We start from the raw sequence: 26,739 nt of genomic DNA, 5'->3' as shown, positions 1-26,739 counted from the left end.
TGTGCGTCTCCCAGCCTCTATTCTGGACTTGGGAAATGTGAAGTGACCCCTGATTGCATGTCTTGTAGGTTATGTATGGGGTTTTAAGCTGTGTGTTAACTGGCTGAACTTTCAGCACGTCAATACTTCCTTTTCACGTGTTTATTTCTCCTTCCTCTGTGCCTTCCTGTTCAAAATACAGCTCAATCTCCCTAACCTGTACCCAATAGAGAAGGGACATATGACACAGAACACATAAGGGGTGGTTTGAATGAAACAGTAAAACTCATACAACCAATAGTAGGAAGGGTTGATAGGTCAACGGAAATGCATTATTTCCATGCTAAGTGGTTTCCATGACATTTGTTATTCTACTCATGATGCAATTAAACTGTCAAGCACACTCTTATGTAAATCTGCAGTGTCCTCGGTCCATGAATTTTAATGCCCACTGCCGTCTCCCTATAGGCTAATCACATACTGTAAATACTAAGGGGTATGAGGAAGTTCTCGGTCATCATGGGACAAAACAATTTACTGAGGATTGTTGGCTGCCTTGCACCGTGATACTGTGAAAGCAAGTGTATGCATCTTTGTTTGAACAATTGAAGAAAGAAACACTTTAGGTACCTGGAAATGATCCATGATTCCATTCCCTCACTGCGAGATTATAAATCACCTTCACGTTTCAGAAAACCTCTGTGCTTTATTCTGTCGGATTTGGGCTTTGGAGGAATAGCCTGGGCTTCCTTTTTCCCCCCGGGTTGTCCTCAGGTTATACTGCTATCGTGTTGCAACCCATTACCGGTAAAGCTGGGCCCAGGAGTGAGGAACGGGCATCCGTCCTGCCATCCATCACACCATGGCCCGGACCCTTCCACTGCCATGCAGAAAAACACTCACAAATAAGGATTGTATAGAAGCACAGCCACGCCCGAGGTAGGGTCAATATAACCTGGCACGTGAGAGGAGAGAAGGTAGAGGGGCTCTCCTCTGGAGGATTTGAGTCCATTACTGTCCAGTCTGGCAGTTCAATCTCCACAGTCCAGCCCAGAAAACAGTGGTCAAGACAGCTTGGCTAGAGCAATTTAGCTACAACTCAGGCATGTACTACTGGGAGCAGAGTATGGGCGATAAATGGACTGTATCAAAAATACCTTGAAATCCTTCATATCGGTTGTTGAAAACATGACAATTTAACGTGAGAACAGCCACTAGTGTCTCCCAGAGTTGGAGAATTTACTGTCGTAAAACACGGTTTTAATAGTTTAAACAGTGTCCTTCGCTAAAGTGTTCCCAATATATCTTGAAGGGATTTAAGGCAGGTTCCTAATTTCTTCTACTCAATCAGGACTAAGTTGGAATAATGCCAGTGTAAACAATGACTCAGGGATTGAAACTCATTTATCTCCTAGCAGAAAGCTCAGGAGAGGAGCTGGTTCACAGTACACAAGTAACATTCATTCACATCCAAGACCAAACATCCTTACGAAGCAGAACTTGGAACTTATTATCTAGATCCACAGCATAACCTTACATCTACTGAATTTTATTTTAAGATGTTGTATGCATTCCTTATAGCAACATCTAGACTACATTTAGTCCCCAATCTCGTCGTTGACTAAAGGGTCTGTTGTTGTTGATCTAGATAGGACCTCACTATAATTGGATGTAGGGTATTTTTGTAGCAAAGACACATGACCAAAGCCAGCCAACACTTAAGAGCGGCAGAGAGCCTAGTGGTTAGATCATTGGGCCAGTAACAGAAAGGTTGCTAGATCGAATCCCCAAGCTGACAAGGTAACTGCCCCTGAACAAGGCAGTTAACCCACTGTTCCTGGGCTGTCATTATAAATAAGAAGTTGTTCTTAACTGACTTGCCTAATTAAATAAATAAAAACTGTTTAAAGACTTCAGTAAAAATATCTACGTGATAGTTGCCTAGTTGGAGCAAGCCCATTACAATGTGTGATGCATCACAACTGCAAGATGTCCTGCAGGGATCAAAGGCAAATATTAGCTGTCTGTGTGAACAGATCCAGCCACAGGCGCACAATACCCTCAAAATGGAGGATGGAGACGCAGAGAAGTCCACTGATCTCCAGTCAGTTCAAGAGGTAAACTACTATGTGCAAGCAATTTGGACGGTACAAACAAGTGTAATTTACAACATAGCAAAAATAAATATAAAGTCTTTATAGCATTTACATAGTAAATAGAGTGGTTTATGAGCGCGAACCCAGACAAAAACACATCCTATATCCAATGAGAGCCTTCCCATTATGCACACCTGTACACCCCATATATCATTGTAAACTCATTATTTATTAACGTGTTGGTCCTGAGATATGGGCACAACCTGAGCAGTTTTTTCCTCTCTGTCACAAAGGAGCAATAACTGCCTCGGCTAGGCCTGTATGCAGGGCCATACATCACACCGCCCAAAATAATGCTATCTGGCGCTGAATGTATGCGGAAAAGCACAGCAAATTGGAGGTTTGGAAGAAAGCATTTCGCTAAAGGTTAATATGTGTTTAGATCTGGACGCCTGAAGGTCCGGCCGCATTAATGAGGGTGAGAAGGTTCCAGAAGTGGATGGCATTTTCCCTGAATTCTAATGGCAGAGGAGAAAAATCCAGTACCCAGAGGGACAGTGGGGTGAGAAGTCCATTACAAAGTCCACTGCAGTGACAGTTCAGAATAGAACAGTTAAGGTAAGGGAGAGAAACCCACTATTCAGTGATAGACTAGAGTAGAGAGGGAGGCAAGTCAACTACACAGAGACTGTGGAAGCCCATCTTACTTACCGCCAGAGTGGTAGAGAGAGTACCACTACTCTGGGAATGGGGGATGATTGACAGAAGGGGAGACAGAGGTCCGTGACAGAGTGACAGATGTTATAGGGGAGGGAGTTTAGAGACCGATAAACTCCCAATACCATTATGTGGATTTAGCTTTGAGAGAATGAGTAGATTTTCAGACGCAATCCTGTGTGTTGACAGAGAGAGATAGAGACAGAGAGTGAGAGAAAGAGAGATATATATCTAAAAAGAGAGCAGGACAGAGAGCGACAGGGGGAGAAAGAGAGAGAGAGAGGCAGAGAGATAAAGAGGGCAAAAGAGTCCAAATCCCATTAATCCCATAGAGACCCAAGCCTGTGCATTAATGGCAGTTGTCTCTAATACGAGGGATGCGTCATCCACGTCCAGTAGAAGGGTGAGGCCAACAAGGTCCCTTTCCTCTATCGCTGCTCCTTCCACTGTATGAAACACCACCCTCTGAAAATGACATCCAACTTAAACATATAAATAGGGGCACACAAGCGCACACACACACACACAAAATAATTAGATCTAAAAATGCTCTCCATCTCTCTCAGCAGTACTTTATCTGCACAGCCACCATTTTGAATAGAACAGCAGTGTGTAGTATGTAACCTTTGTGTGCGCTCTGATGCGCTTTAATAGCACATAACAGCAGAGAGCGCCAGGGTTGTAATTCACATCTGCCATGACACGATTGCTATTGCTCCGTCACTTGCCTGCAATGCTCTCACTTATATTTTAGACAGCTCGCCTGTACAATGCCACTATTCGCAAGCGTAATATCAATTGTTAACAGGGCGTTATCAAATGTGAGAAAAAAAAGCTATTTGTCCAAGCTGTGCCCGGAACATTTGATGTATACTTCAAACTGGCTTGTACCACAGTACGAGTCATAATACCCATAAAACCTAGGGGTCAAACAGTAAAATGGTTCCAATAGTTTTTCCACCATTCATTTTTCCAATACGGGATTTTAGAAACAATTAAAATAAGGGCTGTATTTCGTGTAGGCTTACCGTGGCATGAGGTTTTGATAACAGTGTAAATCCCTCTAGGACGAGGTGACTTTTATCAATATATTCGCCTATATTTGTCACGCCCTGGCCATAGAAAGGCTTTTATTCTCTATTTTGGTTAGGCCAGGGTGTGACTAGGGTGGGCATTCTAGTTTCTTTATTTCTATGTTTTCTATTTCTTTGTTTTTGGCCAAGTGTGGTTCCCAATCAGAGGCAGCTGTCTATCGTTGTCTCTGATTGGGAATCATACTTAGGCAGCCTTTTCACACCTGTGTTTTGTGGGCAGTTGTTTTCTGTATAGTTCATTTTGCCTTACAGAACTGTTCGGCTTTCACGTTATTTTTGTTCAAGTGTTTTGATAAATAAAAATCATGAACGCTTACCACGCTGCGCTTTGGTCCATGCCTTCCGACGAGACGTGACAGTATTTACTCCCCAAAATGAAACGCTAATTAACTGCTAACGCGCCTATCATAAATAACTACAAATGCCATGATAATCTGGACGAGACTGCAAAATCGAGGTAAAGATAAGAATGTGGATTAACTATCTGATGTTAGGTAAATGCAGTAATGAATAAATTGGGGACATTTCTTTAAATTGATAATTTTGTGAACGGTCTTGTGCAAGTTCAATACCTGTTAGGAAAGGTGTCAGCTAAAGATGGCTTGCAGGAGCTTACAGGGACTTGTAGTTTGCATGATGTCTACTTTGATGCTAATTATCATTTGAGTCTAGAGTAAATAGAGCCGAATATACTGATAAAAGTAAACTTGTCCGAAAGAGATTTACATTTTATCAAAACGTTATGCCAGGGAAAGCCTACCCGAAACAGCCCTTATTTTAAGTGTTTCTAAAATCTTCTATGGGAAAAATGAATGTTAGAAAAACAATTATACCCTGATGAAGACAGCTTGTCTGTCGAAACGTTGGTTATTAAATTATTGCATCGGAGCTTCTTCTTTTTCAAGAAAAGCAATTGGAACCATTTCCCTGTTTGACCGCTAGGTTTTATGGGTATTATAACACCTCTTTTGTGGGGCTCAATAGGCAGAGCTGTCTTCACACCTGCTGAGATCACACCACAATTAGCCCACAGCTACCTTGACCTGACTCTAAAACAGGGTCAGCAATATCTTACTTGAGATTACGCATAAAAAAATATGTGAAACATGAGACAACTACCGAGTACAGCCCTGGTATATTGGTGAAAGATAGCTGTACAGTACTTCATACTAAACTGCCACCATGACTCCTTGTCTCAGTGTCCTCCACTAAGGCCTAGATTGAATCAGATCAAGCGTTAACAGGCGAAAGCCTGATGTTTTGGTGGTGTAGGAGGTGGAACTGCATTGGAGCTGTTACATCGGTGAGCAGCTACTCTTGTGATTATTGTCAGGAAGCTGCATCCCTCCCACTGGTGTTCAGAACGAGACAGTGTAGGCTATATAAAAAAAAAAAGATTACGCTCAAATTGAAAAGCGGATTTGATTGAACAGAGCCTAAAGTCTGCCTGCTCCTAAGCTAGAGAAACAGAGAGCCATCATTCACTATTGACAGGTGGCGGACAGGCCTCTGACAGCTTCATCACTGACATGTTCATCTCAGTGTAAACCAAGCAAGTCGGACTGGCCCCACGTTCCTCAATGCAGTAGCTACCAAAAAGCTGACCATACCTCTTCCTATCCTACCCTACAGCACACATCCACTATACATCACCTTCAATCTAAATGCCTTCTGGTGGATTTCTCGAAGCAGGGCCAATATAAATGTAGATGCATTGAGTAGGCTGTGGAAGGGACGATGAAGTGATAGTGTCCAGTGCAGATGGATGACTGCCTCTCCTCTCGGTGGCTGTGTAGAGTCACTCTCCCCCCCCACCGCAACTCTGCCATGGAGCAGAGAGCCACAGGGCTGAGGCCTGTCACAACCAGAGAGAGTGTCTCTCTGAGACGTGTGCCACCGTAATAAGCATGGAGGGGACAGAAAGGGGAAGTGTTGATAGCCTAACATTGCACTCTGTGAGAGTACCCTGGCACACTTTGAGCGGGTTGTTCCATGTCATGATTAGAGAGTAAAGCCATGTAACAGACTACCCAAGGGCAGGGCCCGGAGCGCTATTGTGTAGCAGAGCATTGCACTTAAGCATTTGGTGTGTGTCTCTCTCTTTGTCGTAGATTGGGGGGGGTTCCATCAAGGTTGCATTGCCCTTATGTGAACTTTTACATCAGCCATTTCAATGACACCAAGAGAGTGGAATGGGTGTGTATATGAGGCTCAGAGTGCTCGCTGACATACCAACCGTTTAACATACTTCTGAATCAGCTCAACACACTGATATCAAAAATGTATTGCAGAAATAACAATTAAGAAATTATATGCACCAATCAAGCCAGTTTTCTGATCAGGACTTAATGGGTTTTGGCTGACAGAAAGGAAGATGTGTGGTAGAGATGAAGGAAAGGAGTCCTGTGCCAGAAAACCAGGCCCCCACAGCCTGCACAGCTCAAACGGATCTTAAAAGCTAAAAATAACAGCAGCCAAACGCTCTGCACCTAGATAATCAGAGCCTACGCATGAACACAGGGCTCTGCTAAACTGCTGAGAGGAAAAAAGGAAAAAATAATACTGGAATCAATATCTCATGCGGGACACAAGATGGCCCTTCTCTTCCTCAGATGGCTCACATAATGTGTATAAACACATACCCAAAGATGAGTATGCAGCCGTGGTGGCTGGTCGCACTTCAAGTGGGGTGGACGGGCTCATAGTAATGGCTGGAAAGGGAAAAATGGAATGGTATCAAACACATCAAACCCCTTCCATGTGTTTGATACTGTAGCATCATTCCATTCATTATTATGAGCTGTCCTCCCCTCACCAGCCTCCTCTGGTATGCACCTACACTTACACAAACAAGCATGCAGGCACTCAGGCACTCAGGCACATTCAGTTAATGGAAGACATGTACAGTATCTTCGTGATAACAGCAATTGAATCTGCATGGTTGAAATAAAACATTTAAATGATTGGTAGCAAACACATTTTACAATGCTTCTCAATAGTTCAGGGCATGTCACATTGAGAACATGTGGTGTCCATGGAAGATGATGATGATTGGGAAACAGGGAGAATGGGAATACAGAATTAAAATACGCTGAACAAAAATATAAACGTAACATGTAAAGTATTGGTCCCATGTTTCATGAGCTGAAATAAAAGATCCCAGACATTTTTCATACACATACAACCCGTATTTCTCAAATGTTGTGCACAAATCCCTCTCCCTGTTAGAGAGGAATTCTCCTTTGCCAAGATAATCCATCCACCTGACAGGTGGGGCATATCAAGAAGCTAATTAAACAACATGAACATTACTCAGGTGAACCTTGTGCTGGGGACAATAAAAAGCCACTCAAAAATGTGCAGTTTTGACACACAACACAATGCCACAGATTTATCAAGTTTTGAGGGAGCATACAATTGGCATACTGACTGCAGGAACGTCCACCAGAACTGTTGCCAGAGAATTGAATGTTCATTTCTCTACCGTCACCAGCCTCCAATGTCGTTTTAGGGAATTTGCCAGTAATGTCCAACCGGCCTCACAACCGCATACCACGTGTATGGCGGTGTAAGGACAAACAGTTTGCTGATGTCAAAATTGTGAACAGAGTGCTCCATGGTGGTGGTGGAGTTATGGAATGGGCTGGCACAAGCTACGGACAACAAACACAATTGTATTTTATCAATGGCAATTTGAATGCACAAAGATACTGTGACGAGATCCTGAGGCCCATTGTAGTGCCACAACATTCCACAGTCCACAATCAACAGTCTGATCAACTCTATGCAAAGGAGATGTGTTGTGTTGCATGAGGCAAATGGTGATCATACCAGATACTGACTGGTTTTCTGATCCACGCCCCTACTTTTTATTTAAAAATATATATTTGACCAATAGATGCATATCTGTATTCCCAGTCGTGTGAAATTCATAGATTATGGCCTAATTAATTTATTTCAAATGACTGATTTCTTCATATGAATTATCACTCAGTAACATTTTTTAAATTGTTACATGTTGTGTTTATATTTTTGTTCGTTAGAGAAGAAGTCCCAGGAGAACCATATTAGTGGGGAAACAGAAGGGGGAAGACAGTCAACCTCCAGAAGACTGCCATGGCAACACAAATACACTGCTAATTAGTGATCATTCAAATGTGCACACTTACTCTCTCATGCACCATGCCAAAACATTCCGTGCACACACCATGAAGCAATTTCTCCAGTCAGGTGACATTCTACTCAGTGGTGGAATCAAAGGAAACTGAATTTAATCCTAAATTGACCTTGAGGGAGATACTGAATCAATGCAGAGCGTAAATGGACTTGCCTTTGACTTGAATCAATTAAATAATCCCCTCTTTGTAGGTTAAACAATGGCGGTAGCAGCTGTATTCTGTATTTAGCAGCATGGTTATCAGCCAGGATGGTTATCATCCAGAATGGACAGAACATACTGTGCCATGTTTTGCCTTGATGAGCTCTACCTAGACTTGTGTGTTCCTTTTGGGGTGTGTTTTGGGGTAAGGTCTGGCTGCCACCAGAGGATTCTTCCTCCTCCTCAGTAGGCTATTTCTCTGGTCTGATCTTGGCCAGCGTCCAGCGGCCGTCCTGCCAAGCTGCTGGAGGTTTATGGCCCACATTTGTCACACTGCTCAGCTCCTTTGAAGCTGCTACAGAATACAAACCACAGCACCAGCTACTGACCGTGGCTAAAATCAAAGCGCTGTGACGTTTGTTTGCTCACTGATGTTAATAAACGGTTTGCAGTTTACTTGCAAGAGGATATAGAAAAGAGAGGCGCAAGGGAGAGTTGGCAAAATGATAATCACTCCTTTTCAAGCTTAAATCAATTAGAATGAATTTATATATACAACGCATTAGAGAACATATTTAAGGAATGTACTGTACATGCTACATTTCTGTGAACATTGATAGGTCTAGTGGAAAATCAGTACATTACCTTTCCTGGGTGTCGTCATTCATAAGAACAATTGAATTGCAGGATGAGGGAAATGTCAGATAACAAAATATGTACAAAATAGCACATAATGGATGTGTTATGCTGTCCGTGATGATTCAGTGTAAGGCATATTTTGGCTGAGAGCAATTGTGACATAGACCGATATGCTGATAATGAAGACAAGCTCCTAAGTCAAGCCTCCATTCTACACATTCTGACAAACCCTATACCATCTCCATAGAAGCATGATAACCATTACATAAAGATTATACTGTATCTATCTTATTTAATGATGGGCTGCTCAACCAAATCACATGAACTACTGCACCGCAAACACAAACATTTCATTATTAATAATGCCTGCTGTAGATAATAGGACAATAACACATAAATGTCCCTGTCATTCCTGTGTATAGCAAGGCTTTTTTTAAATGGAGATCGGTATTGGAATTGGAGTTCAAACCAGACATTTTGCTGCCCAAGAAGAATATGAGATTTGGTGGCTCCAGGAATTTCACCATTCCAGGAATGCTAGACAAATCGTTTCGTTCTGCAAAGTTCGAAGTGACAGGTGGCAAGTGCTCGCATTTTTCATTGCATCACTTATTGAATCAGTTCAAGCCAGTTTGCTGTAGGTAACTATTAATGCAAGTCCTTATACTGTCATCAGCAAGGACTAAACACTTCTGTGTCGTCCCTGTTCTGAGTAAAGTGGCAATCCATCTCTGGAGGACAAGTGGAGCTGGGGTCTGAAAGCCAATCCAAAATATATAAACTGATCTCACATCTCCCCGCCATAGACATCTAAGGAACCTCATCTCAGGCCTGCTTACAACGGAATTCATTATCAAAAGCCCCTCTGATAAAAAGGATACATCTCTAGCATTCAACCACTTTGTACTCCGTCACCTTTGGGAGCAATGGGTTTGCGAGACATGTTACTGGACCGAGGGAGGTCGTTTCTGTGTTCCGTTTAGGCTACCCAGGGTTGCCCCGCTTTCCAAGAAGCAATGGAGCATCTCCTGGTGAAAAGTCTCAAGAACACACCTTGTCAACTCTTCAACCGTTAGCATTTCACCCTGTATCTCTGGCTTATGTCTGTATCTCTTCTATCCAATTCATGAAGCATAAGCCATGTTTCACTCTGGTTTTGAGTTTGTCATAGGGCATCGTCAATTATTCACATTTTCCTCTACATATTGAACATGTTTCCTTTTCTGCACATACATATTTAAAGGCTCTTCCCTCCTTAGGACATTTCACCAGGATAAATCAAAGTAACATGAGGATTTATTGCGAAAGCTTCAGAGAGGAATTCAATCTAATGGCAATGCATGAGAATGTATTTCTGCATTCTGTTAGAGATGCAGGGTCAGAAATATTCAAATTGATTGAAATGTAAATCCAAAACATCTTTCTGATAACCCCTGCTAGACTAGTAATGATAAATCATGTGAATAGCCATTTGATTTGCCATCATGACTGTTACTGGGGAGCCATTTTCAAGACTTGGTGATTGAGAAAATCTTAATACAGTAATTGAATATACTTGTCAGTATATACGCCATTCCTTTTTAAACTTTATTTAGCTGCCTGCAATATTTTCCTTGACAACCGATATGTATTCAGGCCCTATGCTGTTTCCATTGGTCGTCCTTGAGATGTTTCTACAACTTGATTGGAGTCCACCTGTGGTAAATTCAATTGATTGGACATGATTTGGAAAGGTACACACCTGTTTACATTATATAAGGTCCCACAGTTGTCAGTGTATGTCAGAGCAAAAACCAAGCCATGAGGTTGAAGGAACTGTCTGTAGAGCTCTGAGACAGGATAGTGTCAAGAAACAGATCTGGGGAAGAGTACCAAAAAATGTCTGCAGCATTGAAGGTCCCCAAGAACACAGTGGCCTTCATCATTCTTAAATGGAAGAAGTTTGGAACCACCAATACTCTTCCTAAAGCTGGCCAACCTGCCAAACTGAGCAATAGGAGGAGAAGGGCCTTGGTCAGGGAGGTGACCAAGAACCCGATGGCCACTCTGACAGACCTCTAGAGTTCCTCTTTGGAGATGGGAGAACCTTCCAGAAGGACAACCATCTCTGCAGCACTCCACCAATCAGGCCTTTATGGTAGAGTGGCCATACGGAAGCCATTCCTCAGTAAAAGGCACATGACAACACACTTGGAGTTTGCCAAAAGGCACCTAAAGGACTCTCAGAACATGAGACACAAGATTCTCTGGTCTGATGAAACCAACATTGAACTCTTTGGCCTGAATATCAAGTGTCACGTCTTTAGGAATCCTGGCACCAACCCTAAGGTGAAACATGGTGGTGGCAGCGTCATGCAGTGGGGATTCTTTTCAGCGGCAGGGACTGGGAGACTAGTCAGGATCGAGGGAAAGATGAACGGAGCAAAGTACAGAGAGATCCTTGATGAAAACCGTCTCCAGAGCGCTCAGGACCTCAGACTGGGATGAATTGACAACGACCCTAAGCACACACCCAAGACAATGCGGGAGTTGCTTTTGGACAAGTCTCAATGACCTTGAGTGGCCCAGCCAGAGTCCGGACTTGAACCCAATCGAACATCTCCAGATAGACATGAAAATAGCTGTGCACAACACTCCTCATCCAACCTGACAGAGCTTGAGAGGATCTGCAGAGAAGAATGGGAGAAACTCCCCAAACAAAGGTGTGCCAAGCTTGTAGCATCATACGCAAAAAGACTTGAGGCTGTAATCGCTGTCAAAGGTGATTCCACAAAGTACTGAGTAAAGGGTCTGAATACATATGTAAATGTGATATTTCAGCGTTTTATTTTTAATACATTTGAATAAAAATGTATTGTGTGTAGATTAATTAGGGGGGAAAAACAATTTAATCAATTTTAGAATAAGGCTGTAACAACAAAATGTGGAAAAAGGGGTCTGAATACATTCTGAGTGCACTATACACATGTTACATCTGGTGTCACCCTGAATGATGTCCCCACACTCATAGTTCTCTAGTTCCAGTGTAGCAACCACCCATCTAAACACTCCTTGAGCTAGGCTTATATAGCCTACTATCAATAACTAACAGAGATAGGTAGGCATACCAGTTAATAATCATATATTGTTAGTCTAACTGATGAACCAGCTCAGTGGTAGATGAGACTGAAGCCATGTCTGATGGCCCAGCTTTGATTCAACTTGTACTTTGATCTAATTCCAAAATCTCTGTGCAAATTCACAGCGTGTCACATTTTGCAAAGCAGTCTGGGAAGAATCTTAGAATTTCTGACTTTGGCAATGACTTCACCCATGCAAACCTTCTTTCAACATCTCCTTCTGAACACTGCAATACAAGTTATTGCATTGATATTTAATACCAAGGACCAAAATGTTTTGGGACATGATTCTAGTAATATACTGATAAACATAACATGATGATTTGACCGCCAAACCCCAAACAAGGGGCATGTCCAGGAGTTGTAATTCTGCCCATAAATCCTCTTAGAGGTGGGAAGCAATCAGATTTCAAGGATGAGCAGTGAATCCCAGCTTTCAATAGTCTGGGTGTCACAACTGGGTCACATCTAGGCCACCCCATCCCCACCCTGTCGGCACACACGCAAACACACACACACACACACACACACACACACACACACACACACACACACACACACACACACACACACACACACACACACACACACACACACACACACACACACACACACACACACACACACACACACACACACACACACACATACAAATAGGAAAGCATGCACAGTACACTCTTAAATATGACCTAAAATCAGACAGACAGCACATCAATTAATGTCATTTATTGAATAGGTCAATGTTCACTATCGCTGTACTGTAGCTGGGTGTGGTACAGTGAATTGAGTTGCCTAAGGCCTCATGAAAGGGAATAGGCCCACCAAACATGGCAATGGGCTCACTTTAATCTTAGACTAGAGGCACCCAGATTGAAGAGTTCCTAATCAATCTTGTTTATAGCCCCCATCAGATCCTAAATGGCTCTGATTCCACTTCGGACTGTCAAATCAATAGAATACAGCAGTAAATGATCTCAGTGAAACATGGGCTAATGGAAGGTATTCCAGGGCCCGTTCTCAGAGCGTGCGCAGATCAGCTGGCAGGCATATTTACTGTCATTTTCAACCTCTCCTTGTCCCAATCTGTAATCCCCACATGTCTTAAGATGACGTCATGCCACAATGACTACTACCCTGTGGCACTCACATCTGTAATCATGAAGTGCTTGAAAGGCTGTTTTTATGGCACATCTCAACTCTATCATCCCAGACACCTTAGATCCACTCCAATTTGCATACCGCCCCAACAGATCCATAGACGACGCAATCTCAATTGCACTTCACACTGCTCTCACCCACCTACAGTGCCATCAGAAAGTATTTATACCCCTTGATTTATTCCACATTTTGTTGTGTCACAGCCTTAATTCAAAATGGATTAAATATATGTTTTTTCTCACACATCTACGCACAATACACCCTAATTACAAAGTTAACAAATGTTGAAAATTTATTGAAAATGAAATCCAGAAATATGGATATTAATATTTATGGAGTATTTACACATGTACAAGTATTTACACATGTACATGTTAGAATCAACTTTGGCAGCGATTACAGCTGTGAGTCTGGGTAAGTCTCTAAGTGCTTTGCACACCTGGATTGTACAATATTTGCACATTATTCTCAAAAACGTTACTCAAGCTCTGTCAAGTTGGTTGTTGATCATTGCTAGACAGCCATTTTCAAGTCTTGACATAGATTTTCAAGCTGATTTAAGACAAACTGTAAGTAGGCCACTCAGGAACCTTCAATATCATTTTGATAAGCAACTGCAGTGTATATTTGGCCTTGTGTGTTAGGTTATTGTCCTGCTGAAAGGTGAATTTGTTCCCAGCGCATGTTGGAAAGCAGACTGAACCATATTTTCCTCTAAGATTTTGCCTGTGCTTAGCTCTATTCCATTTATTTTTATGCTAAAAAAAACTCCCTAGTCCTTGCCGATGACAAGCATACACATGACATGATGCAGCCATCACCATACCTGAAAATACAGTATGAAGAGTGGTACTCAGTGATGTGTTGTGTTGGATTTGCCCCAAACATACTATATCGTAACGCTTTATTCAGGACATAAAGCTCATTGCTTTACCAATTTTTTGCAGTTTTACTTTAGTGCCTTATTGCAAACTGGATGCATGTTTTGGAATATGTTTATTATGTCAGGCTTCCTTATTTTCACTCTGTCAATTAGGTTAGTATTATGGAGTAACTACAATGTTGTTGATCTATCACAGCCATTAAGTTTTCTCCTATCACAGCCATTAAACTCTGTAACTGTTTTAAAGTCACCATTGGCCTCATGGTGAAATCCCTGAACGGTTTCTTTCCTCTCCGGCATTTTGTTTGGAAGGACACCTGTATCATTGTAGTGACTGGGTCATGTTAAATCATGAAGGCACCTCTTCCCCCTCAGGAGGTTGGAAACGTTTGGCATGGACCCTCATATCCTCAAAAGGTTCTACAGCTGCACCATTGAGAGCATCTTGACTGGCTGCATCACTTCATAGTATGGCAACAGCACCGCTCTCGATCACATGGCGCTACAGAGCGGGGTGCGGACAGCCCAATACATCACTAGGGCCGAGCTCCCTGCCATCCAGGACCTCTATATCAGGCGTTGTGAAAGGAAGGCCCAGATAATTGTTAAAGACTCCAACCACCCAAGCCGTAGACTGTTCTCTCTGGTTTATGCACGGCAAGAGGTACCGCTGCATCAAGTCTGAGACCAACTGGCTCTTGAACAGCTTTTATCCCCAAGACATAAGACCGCTAAGTAGCTGCTTTCTGAGCTGACCATTGTATTTTATTTGTATTTTGTGCACACTCACAATACTCTAAACACTCACGCATACTGACACACTAACACACACATAACATGAAGACCCATTTTAACTGACTCTACAGACATACACACACACACTCACATACAATCATAACTTACGGTGCTGCTACTCTGTTTATCATTTATCCTGATACCTAGTCACATTACCCCCCTACATATCTATTTCTATCACTCCGGTATCATGCACATAGTAAATATGCTGTTGGAACTGACCCTGTATGTAACTTCTTGCTTTCTCTTGGTCTTTTTATTTCTTGTTTTTGTTCTACTATGTTATTTTTTAAGATACATTGGGTCTTGCAAGAAAGGCATTTCACTGGACTTGTGCATGTGACATTAGAACTTGAAACTTTATATGTGAAACTAACACGTTTGTATTTCACTTGAAAAACAACACACTTGTTTGATGAGTATTGTATGAAAAATGGCTTATTGATAGAATCTAATAAGTGACAACATTTCAATGAACATATTACCCAGTCTTATACGGTACAGACTACTGTCTATCAATACAATCCCAATCACTGGGATGCTTGTAGCCGCATCATGTGTGTGACTAATGATAGGTGCATAATTCTGTTTATGTGCTCCTCCAGAGTGATGAGAAATTCATCTGGATTAAGGATGGCTTGAGTAAAAAGTAATCTAGCATAGTGCCAGTGAACGATGCTAAAGCATGGCTGCTTGACACCCTTATTCAATACTCAATGCCTGAGACAAAGTAACATCCCTTTCAAATTGTATTAGGAGAGAGTGGGGTAAATTGAGCCAAAGGGATAAATTGAGCCACCCTTGTTTCTAGGAAACTATACACAAAATGTATTTTATGGCCAAATATTTAGGAAGAGGTCATCATTTCATAGAGTCTGTGAAGGAAGAAACCACATGCACTATTGTAAAGTGACTATTCTACTGGATGTCATAAGGTGAATGCACCAATTTGTAAGTCGCTCTGGATAAGAGCGTCTGCTAAATGACTTAAATGTAAATGTAAATGAAAAAGTAGTAAGCAAGTTAAATCCCCCCAAAAACTGTTTTTCAACAAGTTAAATTAATTTACATTTTTAAGATTGTTCTATACATCAGTTGGGGTCTCTATCAGTTTTAATATGAGGTCCTCAACCTAGCATGAAAGTGTATCCTTGTAGCAGTGTGGGCTAATATAGTCAAAATGTTTGCCTTGGGGTAAATTGCATTTGGGAAATAAAGATATACCTGGTTTTAAAAAGGTAGTGGTAATATTTCATTCAGTACAGACATTTGTAGGCAGCTTAATTTACCCTGTTCCCATGGCTAAATGTTTCCCTATACCTGGGGTAAATTGTGCCAAGAGTCCAATTTTGGGGGGACAAACTGTGTTATAAAACTGTAACATTTACATGAACTCTGATTTTTTTCCAGGGATACACATCCTGCTGAAAATATATTTAGATCTCTTTGTTAGAAAGAATACTGTAATACATTTAACCTACTCTCCCCTACTGTAGAAAGGCGACCTGAATATATACCATCTGCATGGCAGAGGTAATTGGGCCTGACAAGTAATCCTAGCAAATATACACTCTTGTCAAGTCAATAGAAACATGTCCCTCTGTGGGTAGCACATCCTTCTAGAACTGGAAAATAACCAGATCAAGACTTATGCAGGAACTGCACTGACTTAAGTTGTGTTCTTTATAGTTTTATTTATACTGAACAAAAATATAAACGCAACATGAAACAATTTCAACAGTTAAAATGAGTTACAGTACAGCTCATGTAAGGAAATATGTCAATAGAAATACATTCATTATGCCCTAATCTATGGATTTTACCTGACTGGCCAGGGGCGCAGCCATGGGTGGGCCTGGAAGGGCATAGGCCCACCAATTTGGCAGCCTGGCCCACCTACTGGGGAGTCAGGCCCAGCCAATTAGAATGAGTTTTTCCACACAAAAGGGCTTTATTACAGACATAAATACTCCTCAGTTTCATCAGCTGTCCAGGTGGCTGGTATCAGACGGTGTGGAGGTCCTTGGCTGGCGTGGTGTCACGTTCATCCTAACGAGGAGACCAAGGCGCAGCGTGGAAAGCGTACATTCTATTTTATTAAATGAATGCAACACTGAACAAAACTATACAAAATAACAAAATGTGATGCAATATGACTCGTGCAGACATGCAACTAAACATAGAATAATAACCCACAAAACAAAATGGAAAATGGCAACCTAAACAGGATCCCCAATCAGACACAACGATAAACAGCTGCCTCTGATTGGGAACCAATTCAGGCCACCATAGACCTACATACCAAAACGCCATAGATGTACAAAAACCCTAGACAAGTCAAAAACACACATACCACCATCGTCACACCCTGACCTGACCAAAAATAATAAACAAAACAAAGATAATTAAGGTCAGGGCGTGACAGTACCCCCCCCCCCCCCCCCCGCCGGACGCTCTGGACTGGGTACTGTGGCCGGACGCTCTGGACTGGGTACTGTCGCCGGACGCTCTGGTCTGGGTATTGTCGCCGGACGCTATGGACTGGGTACTGTCGCCGGACGCTCTGGACTGGGTACTGTCGCCGGACGCTCTGGACTGGGTACTGTCGCCGGACGCTCTGGACTGGGTACTGTCACCGGACGCTATGGACTGGGTACTTTCACCGGAGACACAGTATGCAGAGCTGGCGCAGGATATCCTGGTCCAAGGAGGTATACTGGAGACCAGGAGTGCTGAGCCGGCACCCTCCTTCCTGGCTGGATGCCCATTCTAGCCCGGCCAATGCGAGGAGCTGGAATAGAGCGCACCGGGCTAGAATAGTGCACTGGAGACACCGTGCACATCTCTGCATAACACGGTGCCTGACCAGTAACACGCTCCCCACAGTAAGCACAATGAGTAGGCTCAGGTCTCAGACTGCCTACTCCTCTCGGGATTCTGTGCTAGCCTTGTACCAATGTATTTTTCCTCATAGTATCGCTGTTCCGCTTTCGCTGCCTCCATCTCCTCCTTAGGATGGCATATCTAATATCTCCTCCCAGGTCCATTTCCCCATTAAAGCGCTGTTTCTCCTTTTCACGCTGCTTGGTCCTGGTTTGGTGGGTTATTTTGTCACGGTTGTCATAAGGAGGAGACCAAGGCACAGCGTGAAAAGCGTACATTCTATTTTATTAAATGAATGCAACACTGAACAAAACTATACAAAATGTGATGCAATATGACTCGTGCAAACATGCAACTAAACATAGAATAATAACCCACAAAACAAAATGGAAAATTGCAACCTAAATAGGATCCCCAATCAGAGACAACGATAAACAGCTGCCTCTGATTGGGAACCAATTCAGGCCACCATAGACCTACATATACCTAGACATGCTAAAACCCAATAGAAAACAAAGATAACAAAGGTCAGGGCGTGACACGTGGTTATATGTGGTCTGCTGTTTTGAGGCCGGTTGGACGTACTGACAAATTCTCTAAAACAACGTTGGAGGCAGCTTATAGTGGATAAATTAACATTCAATTATCTTGCATCAACTCTGGTGGACATTGCTGCAGTCAGCATGCCAATTGCCCATTCCCTCAAAACTTGAGACATCTGTGGGATTATTGTATGACAAAACTGCACATTGTAGAGTGGCCTTTTATTGTCCCCAGCACAAGGTGCACATGTGTAATGATCCTGCTATTTAATCATCTTCTTGATATGCAACACCTGTTAGGTGGATGGATTATCTTGGCAAAGGAGGAGAAATGTTCACCAACAGGAATGTAAACAAATTTGTGCACAAAATGTGAGACAAATAAGCTTTTTGTGTAAATGAAATGTCTGGTATCATTTATTTCATAAGTGATAAGATAGGTAGTACATTAATTAGGATAATTCAGTAAAGATAGGTAGTACATTAATTAGGATAATTCAATAAATACCTAAAGCAAATCTAAATGTTATTGATAGTTAAGGAAAATATGCCCTTTTGAAATTGCAAACAATGTGTGGGAGAATGGAAGATTGGATACAGGAAGGAGGGGAGGGTGGGATTAGAGTTGGCTGCTGCAGCATGCTGGAGAAGTGACATATTCCATGGGATATCCATCACTGGGGCCTAATGGTTTTCAGGAGCACTTGCTCGCGAAATGGCATTCTTAAAATGGTTAATTAATAAATTAATGTGTGATGAATGGCTCCTGGTGTTTTCTTTGCTTATGAAATAATGCAACATTTTTACTGACTCTAATGATCAAAGAGCACACTTAATTCTAATCTAGTAAATTCTGATTACTTTGGACACCATCAGAAGACAGACAAGGGAATTGAGTTTGTATGCATTGCTAATTTGATGTATGGCTCAGCTTTGTGTAATTCAAGGATCATAATAGACAATGTGATGGAAAAATGATATCTATCATTGGAGTAATGGAGTCATAGGTACAAAGTTGATTGATCAATGCAAGAAAATCCCTCCTGCACAAATCAATAGGCTATGGTGATCCAATGACTGGAGTCTAGGACAGCAGTGGATAGAACTGGGAGAGCATAACATTGTTGTTTTCAGATTAATCCAGTCTTGATTCAGTAGATAGTAAGACCAAGACAATACCAGTATCATAACCCTCGTTAGTACCATTGCAAGGAAACTAAACACAAAGTGGATTTCACTTATTTTGGAAACAGCACTAATGTTTAAAAGAAACTCACATGTATTTATTTTCCAAGCTGTACCACACAATATTTTACATACAGCAGGATTTTAATGGACCAAATGGTTTGGTCGGCTTCGTGTTTTCATATTTTTGATGGTTTCATGGTAACAGAATTGCTCAGATTTTTCACTTAAAATGTACCCCAAACAAAAAACATTGATTTCAAAGTTTAACAAACCCTACCATTCTATGCACAAGGACAACTTTTAACTTTTAACTTTTAACATATTTACTGTGCAGATGCAAAGTTTGGTAACAGAATTTCGGTAAAATCTACCTCAGTTTTTTGTGTCCAGATTTTCCAAAAACTCTAAGATTCAACGAGGTCTGCAGAAAGAATGGAGTGTCAACTATGACATGACACTTTGCCAACTGTAGAGTTCAGTGCAGTAGAGTACAGTAGAGTTACGTATAGTACAGTAGACCACAGTAGAGTATAGTGTACACAACTCTAGTGTGCTCTACTGTGTACAGTACTGAACTCTACTTTACTGTTCTGTACTGAGCTGTCCAAACTTGAGAACCAAGCTGTGGTGTGTGACTACTATGACTTCCCATTGTAGCCAATTCAAATTCAGAAATCCTACCGATTTTTCAGAAATTCGAATTCCGATTTGGTAACGGAATTGGTATTAGTAAAAACACTAACTATATAATTGATGTGTCTACCTTTACTTTTGTGAACTTTCATTGTCCTCCATTTACATTTGACTAATTTAGCAGAAGCTCTTATCCAGAGTGACTCACAGTAGTGAATGCATACATTTTCGTACTGGTCCCCTGTGGGAAATACTCTACAAACTGAGCCACACGGGACCATCCCCATGAGGGAGAATTTCAAGGCTCAAGGCAATGTTTCCTAAACTTACAGAAGGCAGAAACATTTCTACAAAACTATAAGTGTAAATATCAGTTGGCAGATGTCTATGTGCAAATCCGTGTTAATGTGGTGTCTTTTCCTATGATATGACACTCAAATGATTTTCAGCCCACATTTGTTTCAGGCCTGGGTTTTATATGATTGTTACCACCCACAAGCATGGCATTGTTTATTTCAGAAACAGCTGCAAAGTTATTCCTCTACGTGACTGAGATGAGCCAAATAGCCTTCTGTCCACTTGGCCGCCTGAGCCATGGAGCTAATAAATACAGGGGGTGCAAACATATGATTTTTCACCTTCACTTTTTCTGCCAGAAAATGATCATAATATATTGGATAATTTGTCCATTTTGACATATTTTTTAGCTAGTCTGTATCTAAAAAAATCTATATAACAATTTTATAAATGGTATAATTTGTCATATGATAGCATTTTGCAAACCCGCTCCCCCCATCACCCCAAAATTAATGGTTTTGACCACTAAAGTTTTGTTTCACTACACATTCCATTGATTTGATTGGTGTAACCAACCACTATAAATCACAATTATCTATCCAGATAATGAAAAGGAACCCATGAATGAAAATTCAAGGAACTTGTCATTTGTGCCATGCATGATCATGAGCAAAAATAATTGTAGTCTATCATGCCACTTCCACTGTAAGAACCATGAGTATGGGCTGAACTTTGCTGTACCGTAGCCAAAGCCTGCCAGCAAACTACCAAAGATTGCACTGTGTCCATTACAATGTAGAAAAATGCATATCAGCTATCTTTCAAAAGTTACCCATATAACCAGAGCTACAACTTATTATATCTACAGCAGATTCGCAGCTGCAATTCATAGAAAATGCCCAAACTTTGGAGATAAGTCAAAGATAGGCCAGTGGTTTCCATCTGTGGCAAAGTTTTCCCTAAATCAATACTTACGACAAATCCAGTTCCAAATCCAGGTACATTAACTCCAGAACCAGCCACAGAACCAGCTAGCTAATCATTTGAATATGATGTAAGTAAAAAAAAACAGCAACAATAGATAATATTAGCTAGCTAGATAAGGTTGGCAAGACAGCTAGCTAGATAAGGTTAGCATGCTACTGTAGCTAGCTACGCTGCCATGCTTGAGCTTCCCCGGTAAGTGCTGTAATTGTGACCTGGAAACGTGGAGGAGCAACAACGGCCAGCCACGACGTGGTAGGCCACACAAGATCACATAACAGGACCATCGAGTGCTGAAACGGTTGCAACACTTACTACCAAGTTCCAAACTGCATCTGGATGCAACGTCAGCACAATAACTGTTTGTCGGGAGCTTCATGAAATGGGTTTCCATGGCCGAGCAGCCGCACACAAGCGCAATACCAAGGGTCGGCTGGAGTGGTGTAAAGCTCGCCACCATTGGACTCTGGAGCAGTGAATCACACTTCACCACCTGGCAGTCCGATGGACGAATCTGGGAAGACGCCAGGAGAACGCTACCTGCTCCAATGCATAGTACCAACTGTAAAGTTTGGTGGAAAAGGAATAATGATCTGGGGCTGATTTTCATTTCAGGCACTTAGTTCCAGTGAAGGGAAATCTTAACACTACAGCATAAAATAACATTATAGACAATTTTGTGATTCCAACTTAGTGGCAACAGTTTGGGGAAGGCCCTTTCCTGTTTCAGCATAACAATGCCCCTGTGCACAAACTGAGGTCTATATAGAAATGGTTTGTCGAGATCGGTGTGGAAGAAATTGACTGGCCTGCGCAGAGCCGTGACCTCAACCCCATTGAACACCTTTGGGATGATTTGGAATGCCGACTGTGAGCCAGGCCTAATTGCCCAGCATCAGTGCCCGACCTCAATAATGCTCTTGTGGTTGAATGGAGGCAAGTCCCCGCAGCAATGTTCCAACATCTAATGGAAGGCCTTCCCAGAAGAGTGGGACCAACTCCATATTAATGCCCATGATTTTGGAATGAGATGTGCGACGGGCTGGTGTCCACATACGTTGAACATCTCATTCCAAAAAAAAAAATATATGTATATATATATATATATATATATAAATTAATGGTAAATCACCCAACCAAGGCACATTTGACGTTTTTTCTAGATTTGCAACACAAAACCAGCCAATGTCTGGAAGCATTTAAATGTCTTGATTAAAAAAAATTGTTAATCGCAAATTAGAAAGAAATAGTGACTAGTCAGTACCTTAGCTTCTTCTCAAACCAAGCAGTAATTACAGATAGTGGTGACTCACGTGTTTTTCGGTTCACATGGGTCCATGTGGGAGTGGAGGCAGGCCTCTCCGTCGTGTGTTCATGGGTCCACATTTGTGTGGAGTCGTGCAGCACAGTGGGGTTAGAAGGTTTAGGAATGGAGGTGGTAAAAGTGGAGGCGGCGACTGGTGCAGCGGTGGTTGTAGTAATAAGGGGGCCTTGTGGTCCTCCGCCCCCAGAGTTGCCTTGGCGCTGTGTGGTGCTGCGAGGTGTAACCTGGCTGCCTGATGCACTACCCACCCTGGCTGTAGTAGTGGTGCCACCAGGGTGGTTGGCGACTACAGTTCGAGTTCTGCCCCTTACTGCCGTGATGGTGGTTGTGGTGGGGTTGGCCACGGTAGTAATGGTTGCCGTGATGGTAGTACTGGTGGTGTCTGAGTTCTTAGGCAAGGCGCTGGGCTTGGAGAGATGGGGGGGAAACATGGGGTCCTGTCCTATACCCTTGGCGTCCACCAGGTCTGTGGGCACGTAGTCCCTAACAGAGCCCACCACAATCCATTTGAGCAGCATCAGGCTTAGTCCCAAGCCAATGAAGCCTATGAGTAGAGGGACAACACATAGCCATGTCTGCTGGCGGGGCCACAGGGTGCAGCCTCCACAGCGCAGGCGCCCTGGTTCTTGGGCTTGGACCTGCTCTCGCTCCCCACTCCCCTCTGGACACTCCTCCAGGATCACCGCCCCGGATGTGACTGCACCGGAGCTCTCGCTCATCCTGCACGCGGCTTAGCAAGGGTTAACCTTGGGGCCAGGCGCGTGACGGGCATGGGCAGCACGAGGCAGAATGGCAACCGACAATGCTGGACATCAAGAAGGAAACACACGCAACAAGATGCTCACAAACGCATACACACACACACACACACAATAACACACACATACAGATACGTACAAACAAACACACTCAGACACACTCAGAGATGCCCAACAGAGGTGGAAAAAGCCGATGTAGATGCGTTGGAACTTGGAATGATCTTTAGTCCAACTGAAATCCTGCCCAAAAGCGACCAAGACTTCCAACTCTGAGGACGATCCAGACAAAATAGATAAGAGGAGAATAGAATAGCCCTCTTTATTTCACACCCTTTCTCATTCCCTCGGTCAATATTCCAAGATGGGGCGTTTGAGTTATTGATGCTGATGAGAAAAACTTACAGGGGCTGTTCTGAATCCCTCACCTACAGTAAGTAGGCAAGGCAGACAGGATCCTTGAGTTTCTGCAGATATCTCACCGTAGCTGAGTCAGCTTCTCAGCCCCAGATACAGAAAGCTGTCCCTCCCGTCAGAGAGAAAAGAGATTTGCCCTGGGTGCGCTGTTGCTCCCTCTTCAGACCACCCGCTCTCTACAACATCCGCAAAGGTATTCTCTTTTTGTGCTTTTTTTCTTCAGTTTTGGAGCAAAACCAAGCCAACTCCCAGCACTGAGTTGTTTGCTATTCTCCAGTGGGAAAAAAGACAGAATCCATTGATGACAACGAGGAGAAAAAACAACCTTGGAGCTTAGAGATAGAGAGAGAAAAGGATGGGTGAATGGTGGCAGAATAAGGGTGTTTCTGTCATTTGCGATGCGTTGTCCCCTTCCTCTCCTACCGTAGCTCAGGTTCCCCAAGCTGTCCACTCTCTGCCCCGCCGTGTCTGTGCACTGCCTGTTAATGCAGCAGAGAGCTGGAAACCTGTCCCTTATCCGCCAACTATATTCGCGTACTGAGAAAAAGAGAAGAAGAGAGAGAGACGATAAGGATCCTCTCAGAAAAAGACAGTAAAGGAGACGTAGAAAGAGAGAGGGAGCCGTTGAAAACCACCCTGTACCACTCCTCTCCCTGTTCCTCTACTTCAGGTCCCTGTATGAGGAATGGCAGCCTTCCAGTCAATGTTGGGATTTGTTGCAGTTTTTGCTGTTTTTGTCTCTCCAGGGATTGCTTCAGGATGATTAGAGATCTCCACAACAGACTCTTCGGCTTTACAGCCTGACCCTCCTGTGGTTTTAGCCAAGGATGCTGATCCAGCAGACCGGTGGCTCTGGTATTCGAATCAGGGAGACAGCTGCTTCCCTGCCCTGCTGCTGCCGATGCTGAGAGAGAGAGAGGGAGAGCAAATGAGAGAGAGAGAAAAAAGCAGGGACTGAGCAGAATGTGCACACTGATAGAGCGAGAGGGAGAGAGAGACAGAGAGGGAGGGAAGTGAGAGAGAGAAACGAGGCTGCACCTGCTATCTCCACCAGCATTTGGAAGATTGCCCGCCTCAGAGAGAAAGAGGGAGGGGCAGAGGGAGAGAGGAAGAGAGAGAGGAAGAGAGAGAAGGAGAGAGAGAGAGAGAGAGAGAGAGAGAGAGAGAGAGAGAGAGAGAGAGAGAGAGAGAGAGAGAGAGAGAGAGAGAGAGAGAGAGAGAGAGAGAGAGAGAGAGAGAGAGAGAGAGAGAGAGATGAAGAATGCATGCACAAATCCTGGGCAAAGCTCTGCAGTATTAGCAGACTGACGCATGTTACCAGAACAGAACAGGCTGCATCTTAGTATCAGCAACACCGGCAGAGCAGAGTCACAATACAGGACCTGTCACTCACTCACATAGCGCCTCCCAGTTATGTCTCTGAAACAAAGAGGGAATTGAAATTAAAGAGAGGAGGAAGGAAGGATGAGGCTGAGAGGGTAAGAGGGGGGGGAGATATAACTCAATAGAAAAGCATTGAAGAAGAAAGGTTTGTGACATGAATGAAAAAGCATCATAACATTGATCAGTGGTTATCTAGGAGATGGTGGTTTTGGGGATAGACCAGAAGCCTATATTTCCAGTTAAACTATTTCCAGTTAGATGTTGTTACGATGTCTGTCCTGCTATCCCCATCATGCCTCCTCTTTCACAGGGCCACGGTAACAACCAGTCACAAGGCTCCTCCTATGGGTCCCCAGGGGAATGTGGAGAGATAAGTTTTACACCTCTCAGACATGCACATATACCATCACGTTGTCAAACAAAGGCTGTTAAACGCCATTGCAGAGACAAATGTCAATACTGACACTGTCATACATAAAACGGACACAGCACAATACAGACCTATCAACACTTTCAGGTAATAAATAAAAATGAATTATTCATTCAACCATATGACTTACATAGTTTAATGCAGGTTTAAGTAGTATGTAATATGCTGTTGATCAACTACGTAGTGCCCTGGGTGTTGATCAAAAAAAGTCTGTGTGTTCTTTACTTTACTTCTGTCTTCAGTTGATGAGTCATTGTAACATGTTATCCAGTACACAACTCCCCCACATACTGTCTGTCGTTTTCTATTCAGACTGTTAATGTATATCTTCAACTTTATTTTCATTCATTCTCTCAGTAATTACAACAGCCATCTTGAATTACCAAGACAACCTAACAGTCAAGTATGCGTACTGCATTCTGTACTGTCATGACAACGTAACATCATGCCAGAGAAATATGTCAATGTGTTGGTTGCATTTGTTGAAGCGTTTTTCGTTGCATTACAATTGGATATGCTTATCTGAGCAAGATGAAGTACCATGTGAATTGACAATAAAGGCATCTCATCTCATCACATTTTATTATATTTTATTGCAGCTAATATCAAATGAAGTCTCTTTAGGGTGCGACTTTCCACAAAGATTATTTGAGCGCTAAAAATGATTTCTCGATCTAGTTTAATGATTCAAATTATGTCCTTGATGGCACAGCATAGCTTTAATGTATGAAGATTTTGCGAAAAATTGCTCTAGAACGATATTTACGAAGTTGTGTCTTTTAACCCGATCCACCACAGAGAGCCAATGGGAGAAGCAAGGGGATAAGTTGAGCCCATTCCTCATTCTAAACACAAGTGTGTGCAAACCCTCCCAGCGTCTATTTATTCATCACTCATGTATCTAGCCTAATGTTGCTCATTAATGGCTGACAGTACGCTACGTATTTGTACCTGTCTGATTTAGGACGCATCAAGCTGCCAGTTTACATCAACTCAATAATTAACCAGCCAGATACACATACTATACACACACACACACACACACACACACGCTTATAAGAAATCCCGCTACGCCCTCAGACGAACCATCAACAGGCAAGCGTCA

General features: G+C 42.6%; 1 protein-coding gene across 2 annotated transcripts in view; it reads right to left on the bottom strand.

Annotated features, from left to right (window-relative positions):
• Positions 1–24,711, bottom strand: part of LOC124041182 (pro-neuregulin-3, membrane-bound isoform-like) — a 448,412-nt gene extending 423,701 nt beyond the window's left edge. For both annotated transcript variants that reach the window (XM_046358455.1, XM_046358456.1), the window contains exon 1: positions 22,639–24,711. In XM_046358455.1, the coding sequence (XP_046214411.1) occupies positions 22,639–23,368 (730 nt within the window). In that variant the 5' untranslated portion in view covers positions 23,369–24,711. The remainder of the gene's footprint in view (positions 1–22,638) is intronic.
• Positions 24,712–26,739: the final 2,028 nt, after the last annotated feature.

Source organism: Oncorhynchus gorbuscha, linkage group LG08 (assembly GCF_021184085.1).
Source record: "Oncorhynchus gorbuscha isolate QuinsamMale2020 ecotype Even-year linkage group LG08, OgorEven_v1.0, whole genome shotgun sequence".
NCBI lineage: Eukaryota > Metazoa > Chordata > Actinopteri > Salmoniformes > Salmonidae > Oncorhynchus > Oncorhynchus gorbuscha.
This window is presented reverse-complemented; position numbering and strand designations above follow the sequence as displayed.